Genomic DNA, 14,889 nt, shown 5'->3' on the forward strand with positions numbered 1-14,889 from the left:
GTAAGACTTTTAGCAGGCATATAAAAACGAGATATTATGTCTGGTTTGAACACAAGGAAGTGAAGTTTTTTGTGTGGTATTGTTCAATTGTCCTGTCAAATTTCCTTCAACACAATTCATGCAGTAAAATAATTCATAAACAGGTCAAACTCCTGCGATAATAACGACCTTTCAGATTCACGCACACACACTCGCTCCTATTCTTTTCCACACAGTGGCAGGAAGTTGTCCAGATATCCGCTGTGCTTCTGAAAAAGAATGAGGGGCATATTTGGGGAGGGAGCTGGTTTGGTTGAGGGTGTAGACATGAACGTTCAAACGCCTCACACAGCTTTACTGGACTGATAATGCTGCATCCATCTGAAGAAACCATCTGAGAATCCCTCAAATGAGAAGACAGAAGCTCTTGGTCTTAGTCATTCATATTCAAGGGAAACATAGTGTCATATCAAGAGGAACTTGATAAACTTCTGACTCGGCTGTGCGTTCAGACATGCACCTGACTGTGAGATTATCCTTCATCTTATGGACTCTGTGCAGATCATCTCAAGGTGAGTCAAATTCAGTTTCCTGTGGATAGAACGGATGGATGAATGAAAAGATGGACAGATGATTGCATGGTTGCTGGTGTAGTATATACTATATGTGACCCTGGACCACAAAACCAGTCTTAAGTAGCACTGGGATATTTGTAGCAGCAGCCAAAAATACATTGTATGGGTCAAAATGATCGACTTTTCTTTTAAGCCAAAAATCATTAGGATGTTAAGTAAAGATCATGTTCCTTGAAGATATTTTGTACATTTCCTACCATAAATATATCAAAACGGAATTGATTTGATTAGTAAAATGCATTGAAGAACTTCATTTGGACAACTTTTTGATTTAGATTTTTTTGCTCCCTCATATTAATTAGCATTATTAGTTTACACTATTTTGTAATATTTCTTGAAAAATAAAATCTGAATATTTATTTAATTTAGCATACATCTAAAAATTAGATTTTAATTAAAAGTTTTTTGTCAAGTGTGGGATTTTCAACTTTCCTTCACCAATTCATGCAATAATATAATTTATGAACAGTTTTGTAGGTTATATGTAAAAATATGTAAAACACACTTCCAGTCAAAAGATTCTTTTTTGTTTTTTAAAGAAGTCTCTTCTGCTCACCAAAGTATTTGATCCAAAGTACAACAAAAGCAGAAAAAAATAAAATATTTATTACTTATATTTTACTATTTAAAATAACTGTTTTTATTTGAATAGATTTAAAAATGTAATTTATTCCTGCGATTTTAAAGCTGATTTTTTTTGCATTATTACTCCAGTCACATGATCCTTCAGAAATCGTTCTAATATTCTGTTTTGCTGCTCAAAAAACATTTATTATAATTATTATTATGTTGCAACTGAGTATAATTATTTCAGGTTTCTTTGATGAATTGAAAATTCAGAAGAGCAAAATATATATGAAACAGAAATCTTTTGTAACATTATAAATGTCTCTATCATCACGTTTGATCAATTTAAAACATCCTTGGTAAATAAAAGTATTAATTTATATAATTTTCCTTTCCCAATATATATTTTTTTTTTAAAATATTATAGTGTATAATGTTAGAAAATGCTTTTTATTTCAGATAAATCCTGATCTTTGGATCTTTCTATTAATCTGATTTCTGAAAAATGTACTTAACTATTTTAAATATTGAAAATAATAAAAATGCATGTTTCTTAAACAGCAAATCAACATATTAGAATGATTTCTGGAATCATGTGACACTGAAGACTGGAGTAATGATGCTGAAAATTTGACTTTGATCACAGAAATATATTCTATTTTAAAATATATTTAAATAGAAATCAGTTTTCTTAAGTAGTAAAAATATTTTTTTTTAATTCTGCACTTTGCATGAAATAAATGCAGGGTTAGTGAGCTGAAAAGACTGCTTTAAAAAAACATTACAAATCTTACTGTTCAAAAACTTTTGACTAGTATTGTATATGCAATGTATAAGTAAACTAATTGTACATTCAGTGTTTTGCTGTACAGAACTCTAATCTATTGTTCAGCCTTTACGGCTTGATTTTGCTTTCACACACCTGTCAAAGCCATTGTCTCTCTCTAATACATCCCTCATCACTACAGTAATGCCCTTCAGCCTTCATCCCCTCCCACTTCATTTCCTGTTGCTGTTCGTCTCTTCTGGAAACTTCCTGTTTATGTCATGCCCCTCGTTTCCTGTTTCTCCTGGAATTCAGGTCAAGGCCCCGCCCTCTCCATCCAGGATGATGCTGAACATCTTTAGAGATGTGGGGTCTTTTAATAGCTCAAAAACATGCTACATGTTCTACTTGTTTCAATTGCATGATCATACTTACTTTTGGTTTCCCTAAAAGCCTCCCCTAGTGATCCATACAGCAGCTGTAGGGCAGGAAAAGAGTGCCAGTCCAAGTTTGGGAATGGAGTATGTGATCAGGAGTGCTCAACTTCTGACTGTCTGAGAGATGGATTCGACTGCCTCAAAGACAAAGGCACCTGCATGTAAGAAAGCAGCATAACACATAGCTAATATCACATAAAACAAGCCAGGAGAAAGTAACTCTCAAATCAATGCAGGCTTACACAAATCTAGTACTTGAGTAAAAGTACAGGTAATACATAAAGTAGCTATTAGTACTCCTTTTTCATTTTACTCGAGTAAAAATACAAAGTACTGATCAATGAATGTTTATTTTGTAATTTTAATTTCTATAGGCTACTTTTAGATAGCTCACCTTTTTACAGCATATTTTGCTCACAAACAACTTATTTAATTAAGTTATTACTCCACTATTAACTTTTTACTCCACTATTAAACGTAGTGGAGTAAAAAGAAGGATTTATGCTTTGGAATCTAATGAAGTAAAACAGTGCTATTTGCGAACCGATTCAAAAGAATCAACTCTCTCGCGAATCGGACATCAAATCAAGTCTCAGAGCGGGTGATGATTTCTCCAATTCAAACATTTTTTCAGTTCAAAATATCGAGGAACAACATGTTTTTAAGAAATGTAGTGAAGTAAAAAAGTACGATTTACAGTATGCTTGGAATGTAGTGAAGCAAAACAGTGCTATTTGCGAACCGATTCAAAAGTAGGCCTATCAACTCGCTCGCGAATCAGACACCGATATTGAGCGGGTTATGATTTCTCCATTTCGAAATAACGAGATATTACGTGTTTTTTTTTTTTTTTAAGAAATGTAGTGCAGTAAAAAGTAAGATTTATGCTTTGGAATGTAGTGAAATAAAACAAAACAGTGAGATTTGCGAACCGATTCAAAAGAATCAACTCGCTCACGAATCAGACACCGCTATAGAGCCTCGGAGCTGGTGACGATTTCTCCAGTTCAAAACAACGAGGAACCTGTTTTTAACAAATGATGTGGAGTAAATAGTATGATTTATGCTTTGGAATATAGTCAAGTAAAACTGCCATTTGCGAACCGATTCAAAAGAATCAACTCGCTCACGAATCAGACACTGCTATAGAGCCTCGGAGCTGGTGACGATTTCTCCAGTTCAAAACAACGAGGAACCTGTTTTTAACAAATGATGTGGAGTAAATAGTATGATTTATGCTTTGGAATATAGTCAAGTAAAACTGCCATTTGCGAACCGATTTAACAGGTTCATTCAAAAGAATCAGCTCGCTCGTGAATCGGACACCGCTATCGAATCTCGGAGCAGGTGACAATTTCTCCATTTCAAAACAACAAAGAACAACGTGTTTTTAAAGAAATGTAGTGGAGTAAAAAGTATAATTTATGCTTTAGAATGTAGTAACAGTGCATTTTGCGAACCGATTCCAAAGAATCAACTCGCTCGTGAAGCAGACATTGCTATGGAGTTGGAGCAGGTGACGATTTCAAAATAACGAGAAACAACGTGTTTTTTAAGAAATGTAGTGGAGTAAAAAGTACGATTTACGATGTAGTGAAGTAAAAGTGTTATTTTCGAAACGATTCAAAAGAATCGACTCGCTCTCGAATCGGATACCGTTATCGAGTCTCGGAGGCGGTTTTAATTCCTCCATTTTAAAATAACGAGAAACGACCTGTTGTTAAGAAATGTAGTAGAGTAAAAAGTACAATTTATGCTTTGGAATCTAGTGAAGTAAAACAGTGCTATTTGCGAACCAAACAAAAGAATCAACTCTCTCGCGAATCGGACACCAAATCAAGTCTCAGAGCGGGTGATGATTTCTCCAATTCAAACATTTTTTCAGTTCAAAATATCGAGGAACAACATGTTTTTAAGAAATGTAGTGTAGTAAAAAGTAAGATTTATGCTTTGGAATGTAGTGAAATAAAACAAAACAGTGAGATTTGCGAACCGATTCAAAAGAATCAACTCGCTCACGAATCAGACACCGCTATAGAGCCTCGGAGCTGGTGACGATTTCTCCAGTTCAAAATAACGAGGAACCTGTTTTTAACAAATGTCGTGGAGTAAATAGTACGATGTATGCTTTGGTATAGTCAAGTAAAACTGCCATTTGTGAACCAATTTAACACTAACAGGTTCATTCAAAAGAATCAGCTCGCTCGTGAATCGGACACCGCTATCGAATCTCGGAGCAGGTGACGATTTCTCCACTTCAAAACAACAAAGAACGATGTGTTTTTAAAGAAATGTAGTGGAGTAAAAAGTATATTTAATGCTTAGAATGTAGTAAAGTAAAACAGTGCATTTTGCGAACCGATTCCAAAGAATCAACTCGCTCGTGAAGCAGACATTGCTATGGAGTTGGAGCAGGTGACGATTTCAAAATAACGAGAAACGACGTGTTTTTTAAGAAATGTAGTGGAGTAAAAAGTACGATTTACGATGTAGTGAAGTAAAAGTGTTATTTTCGAAACGATTCAAAAGAATCGACTTGCTCTCGAATCGGATACTGTTAACGAGTCTCGGAGGCGGTTTTAATTCCTCCATTTTAAAATAACGAGAAACGACCTGTTGTTAAGAAATGTAGTAGAGTAAAAAGTACAATTTATGCTTTGGAATCTAGTGAAGTAAAACAGTGCTATTTGCGAACCAAACAAAAGAATCAACTCTCTCGCGAATCGGACACTAAATCAAGTCTCAGAGCGGGTGATGATTTCTCCAATTCAAACATTTTTTCAGTTCAAAATATCGAGGAACAACATGTTTTTAAGAAATGTAGTGAAGTAAAAAGTACGATTTATGCTTGGAATGTAGTGAAGCAAAACAGTGCTATTTGCGAACCGATTCAAAAGTAGGCCTATCAACTCGCTCGCGAATCGGACACCGATATCGAGCGGGTTATGATTTCTCCATTTCGAAATAACGAGATATTACGTGTTTTTTTTTTTTTTTAAAGAAATGTAGTGCAGTAAAAAGTAAGATTTATGCTTTGGAATGTAGTGAAATAAAACAAAACAGTGAGATTTGCGAACCGATTCAAAAGAATCAACTCGCTCACGAATCAGACACCGCTATAGAGCCTCGGAGCTGGTGACGATTTCTCCAGTTCAAAACAACGAGGAACCTGTTTTTAACAAATGTCGTGGAGTAAATAGTACGATTTATGCTTTGGAATATAGTCAAGTAAAACTGCCATTTGTGAACCGATTTAACACTAACAGGTTCATTCAAAAGAATCAGCTCGCTCGTGAATCGGACACCGCTATCGAATCTCGGAGCAGGTGACGATTTCTCCATTTCAAAACAACAAAGAACGACGTGTTTTTAAAGAAATGTAGTGGAGTAAAAAGTATATTTAATGCTTAGAATGTAGTAAAGTAAAACAGTGCATTTTGCGAACCGATTCCAAAGAATCAACTCGCTCGTGAAGCAGACATTGCTATGGAGTTGGAGCAGGTGACGATTTCAAAATAACGAGAAACGACGTGTTTTTTAAGAAATTTAGTGGAGTAAAAGGTACGATTTACGATGTAGTGAAGTAAAACAGTGTTATTTTCGAACCTATTCAAAAGAATGGACTCACTCTCGAATCGGACACCGCTATCGAGTCTCGGAGGCGGTTTTAATTTCTCCATTTTAAAAATAACGAGAAACGACGTGTTTTTTAAGAAATGTAGCAGAGTAAAAAGTACAATTTATTCTTTAGAATCTAGTGAAGTAAAACACTGCGATTTAGCAGGTTCATTCAAAAGAATCAACTCGTTCAATTTATGCTTTGGAATGTAGTGTAGTAAAGGTAAACGTTTCTTAAAATAAAAGTACAATGATAAAGTACAGATAGGCCTACTTGAGAAATTTAGGCCTACTTACAGTTAAGTACAATAACAAAAAAATAAATAAGTACATCTTAAATAAGTTACTCTATAAAGTATTATTTAGTTGTTATAAATAATTTTAACCATATTTTTAATGCATCAAAATACATGCCTTTAAAGAGCATAAAGCAAAGCTGTTATATGAGTTCATTGCAATGCAGTATGAATATTTATAATTCATTGTATGCATGCTTAAAGTCAAATGTTTTGTTCTCTCAGTTCAGGGCATATTCAATATTGTCGAAATCATTATGACAATGGCCACTGTGACCAGGGCTGCAACACTGCCCCCTGTGGATGGGACGGCTCGGACTGCCACAGAAAGCAGTACCCCATCTGGGCCAAAGGAAGCCTCATACTGCACACTAGAATCCCGTTCCAGAGGGGTCAGATCCAGAACAGTTCTCTATTATGGCCTTTAAGCACCGTCCTGCAGACCAGCGTCAAACTCAGAGGGATGGCACCTCTCCAGCACACCACAGACCTACTTACAATGGACACCCGACAGCTCGCCGAGCTGCACGCTCAAACACCATCCTACGACAGCAATGGGTTAGTGATACGGTCTCATATTTTTATTTAAAGAGGCCATATTTTATATTTTAAGCTTTATTTTATTTAGTTTAAATTTCAAGCTTTTATATTTTATTTTATTACAGTCCAGGTTAATCAAGACTTTTTGCATCCAAAATATAATATATTTTACTTTATTTTTGTAGTCCATGTTAAACTAAAATGCATGTATTTATAATGAAATATACCTATAATGTAAAATTAAATAATTGTAAGTTTAAAAAGGCCATATTCTACATTTCAAGCTTTTGAATTGTATTTTATTTTATACTCAATGTTAATCAAGTGTTTATGCATAAGAAATACTCATAATATAAATAAACTATATATATATATATATATATATATATATATATAATGTAAGGGTTTATGCATCCAAAATATATATATTTTTTTTACTTTTTGTAGTCCACGTTAAACTAAAATAAAATAAATCTATAAATGTAATAATTTTATACATATTTCATTCAATAATTATTTTAAATATAAATATTTAAATATTTATAATGAAATATAACTATAATGTAAAATTAAATAATTGTAAGTTTAAAAAAGCCATATTCTAAATTTCAAGCTTTTAAATTGTATTTAATTTTATTTATATTTATTTAATTTAATTTTATATTTAATTTTATTTATTTATATTTTATAGTCCATGCTAATCATAATGTAAATAAACTACAAACAACCCCCTAAAAATATAACTATAAAATAATGTTAAATAAATCATTTATTTAAATTAATAATTAATCAAAGTTTTTATGCACTAAATATAAATCAACATTAAATTAAATATAAATTACTCATAATATAAATAAACAACTTAAAAAAAACTGATTCATTGATTGGCTAATCTGATTTAATGCACTTCAGTGTTTGGTTTTAAGGCCAGTTTGTTTTACGTTTTCCAAACATGTGCTGACTCTGTGTGTATTTTTCATGTTACAGGTCAGTGTTATTTCTGCAGCTGGATAACAGAGCCTGCTCCCGTCTTCCCTCCACCTGTTTCCAGTATGCCATCGAGGCCGCACACTTCCTACGTGCCATCCTGGCACAGAATCATCCCTCGTTTCCCATGATCCCAGAGATCCAGGCGGCTGTGATCAGTGTGCGTGGAGTCGATGAGGAAATAGGAACCAGAGAGGAGGTGAAACTGCCAAAAGAGGAGCGCAACGGTATGTTTTCGTTGTAGTTTGACAAAACATATTACACAAGCACTTTATGCACTTCAAATTTAAGTGAGTTGCTAAGTTAAAATACATTTTTGTATACATTTTTAGGTTTAAGTTATTCATAATTTTTTTAAGAGGCCATATTCTACATTAAGATTATTTTATTTTAAAACAAAATTGTTATTCATTTTTTTATTAAGTTATTTTAGTGTTGTTTTAGTATTATAGTACTTATTAATATTTTGAGATTGTATTTATTAATTTATTTACATTTTGTAATATTGCCATGATTTGCACAAAATAGTTGTGCTTTTTACATTTTCAATTTCTATTTGTTTTAATAGAAAATATTTTTTTATATTTATATTCATTTCAATTTTAGTACTTAAATTTAAGCATCTTTATTTCAGCTAACTGCCAATACAGCACTAATTTTCATTTACTTTTTAAGTAGTTATTCTAATATTTGTTTTGTTTCAGGGTTATTTATTACTGAATTATTGAATTTTTCAAATACCAGTTGTTTTTGTTTGTTTTAGTTAACAAAAACAACAATTCTCTTAAAAAATATGTTCATCCCCCGCTGGTTAAAACGTAACTGATTAAAGTCACTGCAAATGAAAAAAAGGTTTAAAGAAGTTAGTTGGGAGACAACATCTAGCATTTAGCCTTTTCATGAGTTTTACTTAGATGCTGCATCTCACGTTTCAGTTCATGAAGCCTCTCCTGCCTGGATGTGGCCTGTGGTCGGTGTGGCGACGGGACTCGGTGTGGCAACTGTCGTGATCATCACTGTGGTGTTCCTGTGGTTAAAGAGAAGAAGACAGAGACGAGAAGGAGGAGAGCGAGTGCGTCACAGATCCACTGTGACCGACAGCAATAACCACAGCAAAGCCTGGAGCCGCCGCTCTCAGGAGAAAAGAAGCAGATCGGGACGAGATAAGGACAAAAATGGGACGAAGAAAAACAAGAAAGGAAAGGACTCAGGAAAAAGACGTAAGGAGCCCCTCGGCGAGGATGCGATCCGAATGCGGTGAGTCTAATGTTCAAAGGACCTGGAGGGTCTTTGAAGAGTTCTCATACTGTTAGTGAGGAAACCACACTAATGGGGAGGAATTGTCCATGTCCTTTACGCTTTTTATAGACCCCTGAGGAAGGAACTGGACATTGGTAGTGACACCGATGTGACCCAAAGTTCGATGGAGGACATCAACAAGACCATCTGTGACCACAGATCACCAAACCAAAAACACTTCAACCACCCACAGCCCCGTATGCTGGGTGAGACCTGCACTGACTGCAGCCACTTCACATATTTATATATTTTCAGTATTATTTATGTATTTGCCCTAAAATAGCAAAGCAGAAAAAAAATCTGTAAAGCCATAATTTTGGCAAAACAGCAAATCAGATTCAACAGAAGCAGTTAATAGTAAAAAGTATTATTCCAGTGTTATTTTGAATGAGCTGTTAAAATCTTTCAGTTTTCATTTTGATTTTATCTTTGTTTAAGTTTTAATAAATTTGTTGTGCTTTTGCCTTTTTATTTTTAGACATTGCCATTTAGCTTTATTTATTTTAGTAATGTTTTTTCAACTTATTTATATAGAGCACTAAAGGGATCTTTGCAAAAATAAAAATACACAGATTTTCGCATACTCACTAGAAACTCTCATGAAAACCATATTCATGAGTATGCAATAGTTCCTTGTGTGTACGCAAAAATTTTTTGTGAGCGTGCAGAAGTTTCTTGTGAGCACCCAGTTGTTAATGTGCACACGCAAAAGTTTTTCATGAGCATGCAATAGTTTCTTGTAAGCATGCAAAAGCTTCTCATGCACAAGTGAATTTCTTGTGCACACGCAAAAGTTTCTCGTAAGCACGCAATAGTTTCTAAGCATGCAAAAGTGCTTCTCGTGAGCATGCCAAAGTTTCTTGTGAGCACATGCAATCATTTTTCTAAGCATGTGAAAGTTTCTTGTGAGCACACAATACTTTCGAGCACTTGTGAGTTCTTGTGAGCATGCAAGTTTCTCGTGAGCACACAATACTTTCTCGTGAGCATGCAGTAGTTTCTAGTGAGCATGTGAACTTTTTTTGTGCGCACGCAATAGTTTCTTGTGAGCATGCAAGTTATTGTGAGCGTGCAATAGTTTCTTCTGCACACGCAATAGTTTCTCGTACGCATGTAAAAGTTTCTCATGAGCACACAATACTTTCTCGTGAGCACGCAGACGTTTATTGTAGGCGTGCAATAGTTTCTTGTGCAGGCAGTGGTTTATCGTGAGCATGCAAAAGTTTTTTGTGCACATGCAGTAGTTTATCGTGAGCATGCAAAAGTTTCTTGTGAGTATGTCCAAGTTTCTCGTCAACACACATTAGTTTCTTGTGAGCATGCAAAAACAATGCAAAAAATGCATAAGGCGCAGTAATATCACGCAGCACATGTGGAAATGCTAAACTTGCTGGTAATTAATTTAAGGCACTGCGTGATATTACTGCGCCTGCTGCATCTATATTACAGCTATTACGCCGGAATGGGAGTGTAGTTCCTAATCTTATCGGCCTAGAAAATCGCAGCTTTACATTTTCCGCCGGTATTAGTACATGATATAACTACAGAAGTGTCAAGTATTAAATAGGACAAATATGGAAACTCGTTGGTCATTTTTTAATGCGATGCTATTGGTCTAATATGATTCAATGATCTATGCTAAGCTATGCTAAAAGTGATATCGCCAGAACAGGAGAACGGCTGAATGGATTTCAAAACAGTAAAACTCAACTTATTAAGGCGAGTTGGAGAATGAGCCTATTTCCAAAAAAAGTGGAGTGTTAATTTAAAACATGTAGAAGTAAATTAATGAATCTTAAAGGGAAAGTGCTAATTTTAATCTGGCATAATATTTGGCTCAGATAGGAGGAGAAGTGGGACAGAGCTACTGTACCTTAACTCTATCTTGTGTTTCTCTGTTATCATATCTTTAGCTCCCCCTAGAGGATGGGAAAGAAACGCTCTCCCTACACCTCAAAGACCACCAAGAAATGTGAGTTTATTACATTCTAACAATCTGCCTGCCCATTAAAAAACATATTATACTACAACACTCATGATATCTTTTGTTAACAGATTTCTGCATGCTGCTTCATTGTGCATCTATATTGAAAAACTTTCTCTGTAGAGCTGATTTGTGCTGTCATCTCTCAGAGCGCTCCGGTGCAGTGGTGCGGTCCGGACGGCTCAGTTGTGCTGATTCGAGCTGTCAGGAGCGGGCTTGACCGAGTGGTTCTGGAGCTCCTGAGAGCTGGAGTGCCGGTCAACAACACCGACCACACGGGTAAAAGCGCCATTAACCCCTTGCATGTGAAACAAATCTCTTCAATCAATGTGGTCTTTAAAAATACATTACAGGAACAGTTTTTGTTTCCTTTGCAGTTGGGGAGTAATGTGTTTTGCCCTTTCTGGTTTTGTCTTTGTCACTGTCTCTGTCCTGTCCTGAACTCCCCACTGCCATCCTCCGTCTCCTTCTGCTTCCCTCACGTCACTCCAGCACCCCTGATAAACACATCTGATTCAGAACAGAGTTAATGTGCTGTAGCGCACAGTCAATGTGGAAATAATGTATTAACCTTCCATGCCTATGTTGCTCTCTCTCAAAAAATTCCCTCTTTTATTGTCTCAATGATTGGCTTCCTGTTTTCCCTTCCCATAACACATACCTGGATGCTCTCATGTCATTTTTTGGCTTCGTCCACTACTATGTGACCCCTCTGCGCGCCACTACACGCCATTTCCTGATCACCCTTGCCCTGTTTGTTATCAATTCCTTCTTGCATCTCTTCTCTTTCTCTCTCTCTGTCTCTCATTCTCTTCATCCAGGGAGATCTGCCCTCCACTGGGCATGCTCAGTAAACCACCTCCCATTGACACGGACTCTCATTCGCTACGGTGCTGCAGTGGACTTACAGGACCATAAGGTAAAGAAAAAGTCAACCTTTTGTATAACAAAATATATAAACCAGGGTAATGTGGCATTCCGAATTTGAATTGCGGAAGCAAGCACGATGTTAGACAACAACAGAAATTAAATGAATGTAATTTTGTAACTAGAAAAGCAGATAGAACAAACAAATGAACGATGGATAGATAGATGGATGGAATGACAAAATGACTGATAGATACAATAGATAAAAAGAACAAACTAACAATGTATGTATGGACGGATGGATGGAATGACAGAACGATGGATGGATGGATGGATGGATGGATGGATGGATGGATGGATGGATGGATGGATGGATGGATGGATGGATGGATGGATGGATGGATGGATGGATGGATGGATGGGACGGACAAATGATGGATGGATGGAACAGAGAGAATGATAGACAGAACAGAACACTAGATATAATTATAGAATGAAAGATACATATATAGAATGGATGAACGAACATTTGTCAGATGGATAGAATGTCAGAGAACGATATAGACACATGGACAAATGAACATAGATAGATAGATAGATAGATAGATAGATAGATAGATAGATAGATAGATAGATAGATAGATAGATAGATAGATAGATAGATAGATAGATAGATAGATAGATAGATAGATAGATAGATAGATAGATAGATAGATAGATAGATAGATAGATAGATAGGATGAACAAATGATGGATGGATGGAACAGAGAGAATGATAGACAGAACAGAACACTAGATATAATTATAGAATGAAAGATACATATATAGAATGGACGAACAAACGTTTGTCAGATTAATGGATGGATAGAAGGACAGATGGATGAACAAACATAGATAGACAGATAGACAGATAGATAGATAGACAGATAGATAGATAGATAGATAGATAGATAGATAGATAGATAGATAGATAGATAGATAGATAGATAGATAGATAGATAGATAGATAGATAGATAGATAGATAGATAGATGGACAAACGAACGTTTGTCAGATGTATGGATGGATGGAACAACAGAGAACGATAGACAGATGGACGAACGAACATAGGTAGATAGATAAGATGGAATGGATGAACGAACGATCGACAAATGGATAAAAGGACAGACCAATGAAATAAAAGAACGACAGATAGATAGAATGGATGAATGGAATGACAGAACGGTAGACAGGGAAGATAGATAGATAGATAGATAGAGAACAAACAAAGATAGATCCTCCAATAATAATGGAATAAAACTCAATCTTTCTCTTTAGGGTGAAACGGCTTTGTTTCTCTCGGCTCTCCACGGTTGCTATGACACCGCACGATTCCTGCTGCTCAACGGGGCCAATCAAGATCTGTCTGACTGCAAGGGGCGGCGGCCACTGGATGTGGCTCGAGAGGGATTACATCATCAGGTCCTCGAGCTCCTATTGGCTCACAGAGTTCATCGTGCGCCGGTTCCTCTAGATCCCGCCACTGAGGTGCTCTGGGACGATCGCACGTACGTCTATTCTCCTTGGGTCGCATCTCCTCCATGTCTGCCTGGAAGAAGTGCCTCATTTTCGGGGGTCATCGGCCACAGGGGGGTGTCGACACCTCCACCTGCGTAAGTCATCTCTGCAACTGTTCCTTCCAGTTACATACATAATTTAACCAGCATGCTCTCATGCTTTGTTCCCAACAGTGATTGGCAGATGGGAAGAACACAATGCTCCTCCCCTCAGAACTGGCGTCCAGCGCCCAACCAATCAACAACAGCATTGGTCAGCCCCAGGATTCTTGGCCGCCCGTCTCGGCCAATCAGCACTCTCCAGGAAGTGACATCAGAGGCAGAGGACGAGGAGAGGGAGTTGCTCCAAGATGTTACTCGAGCAGCAACGCCTCACTTCCTGTCTCCACAACCCACACCTCGACAGCGCTCGTTCTCCTGTACCCAGCATGCACTGAACCGCCGCTCCAGTGGCAACCAACCAGAGCTCTCCGTAGCCGTGCCCGCAGAAAAAATAGCCAATGAGCATGTAGAAATTGTGATCGTGCCCCACCCGAGAGAAGCAGCCAGCCAATCAGAAAGCAAAACCACAGGGAACGGCCCCAACGCAGCTCACATGGACTCTGAGAGAGAGAATATAAGGAACTGCAACCCCAAAATCAGTGAGAGGATCAGTATTGAGCCCCCCATCACCATCCAAAGCAGTTTGTGAGAGAAGAAAATAGAAAAGAAATTAGCTGAAAATGCACAAAACTCTCGTTTACAATGTGTCATTTTATGGACTATTAAAATAATCTGATTATGTAATATTATTGGCGGAATCTCAGGAAAACATGTCCTCACACCAAAATCAAAAGCAATTCATATTTACGTAAAAAAAAAATGAAGTAATATTAAGATTAGTTTTTGCATTTTGACATTTTTCATGATGATAAAACATTTTCTTCTTTAATTATTCCCTCACTGCTGTTAAATGTCTGAATGTTTAGCTTTACTGGAATTTACTGTAAAAAAATACAAATAAAAAAACCTTTTGCACTACTGTAGTAGGAAATTTCTTGATTGTCATGAAAATACTGACATCATATCTTAATTACAATAATTATAATTATTGTAATATTATCATTACTGTATTTTATAGTACTTATAATAATGTATGTGTAATGGAATTTTAATAATCACAAAAATAATGCAACATAAAACAATACAACAATCTTAATTTGTTAAAAATAGGTTTAATGTTATGTAAAATTTCTTTTGATGTAGGGTTGAAATTTATTTTATTTTATTGTGTTGAACTGCATTCTTTGCTGTCTCAGGTCAGTTTCAAACCAGGGTTCGTACAGATATTTTTAAATGAAATTCCTGGACTTGCAAACT

General features: G+C 36.1%; 1 protein-coding gene across 1 annotated transcript; it reads left to right on the top strand.

Annotated features, from left to right (window-relative positions):
• Window positions 1-73: 73 nt before the first annotated feature.
• notchl (notch receptor, like) lies at window positions 74-14,552 on the top strand. The gene is made up of 11 exons (XM_073847405.1): window positions 74-551; window positions 2,401-2,545; window positions 6,524-6,856; window positions 7,826-8,052; window positions 8,761-9,082; window positions 9,194-9,330; window positions 11,038-11,096; window positions 11,258-11,387; window positions 11,930-12,027; window positions 13,292-13,626; window positions 13,705-14,552. The coding sequence occupies exons 1-11, from the start codon at window positions 494-496 to the stop codon at window positions 14,219-14,221; spliced, it is 2,361 nt and encodes a 786-aa protein (XP_073703506.1). The 5' UTR covers window positions 74-493; the 3' UTR covers window positions 14,222-14,552.
• Window positions 14,553-14,889: the final 337 nt, after the last annotated feature.

Source organism: Garra rufa, chromosome 9, assembly GCF_049309525.1.
Source record: "Garra rufa chromosome 9, GarRuf1.0, whole genome shotgun sequence".
In the NCBI taxonomy this organism is placed as follows: domain Eukaryota; kingdom Metazoa; phylum Chordata; class Actinopteri; order Cypriniformes; family Cyprinidae; genus Garra; species Garra rufa.

What these genes read in the sequence shown, in the direction of transcription:
- notchl (XM_073847405.1), top strand. Translation starts at nt 494, where the DNA reads ATGCACCTGACTGTGAGATTATCCTTCATCTTATGGACTCTGTGCAGA. An exon ending in TCTGTGCAGATCATCTCAAG is followed by an intron (nt 552 to 2,400) that starts GTGAGTCAAATT and finishes TTTCCCTAAAAG; the next exon opens with CCTCCCCTAGTGATCCATAC. An exon ending in GTGTCGACACCTCCACCTGC is followed by an intron (nt 13,627 to 13,704) that starts GTAAGTCATCTC and finishes TGTTCCCAACAG; the next exon opens with TGATTGGCAGATGGGAAGAA.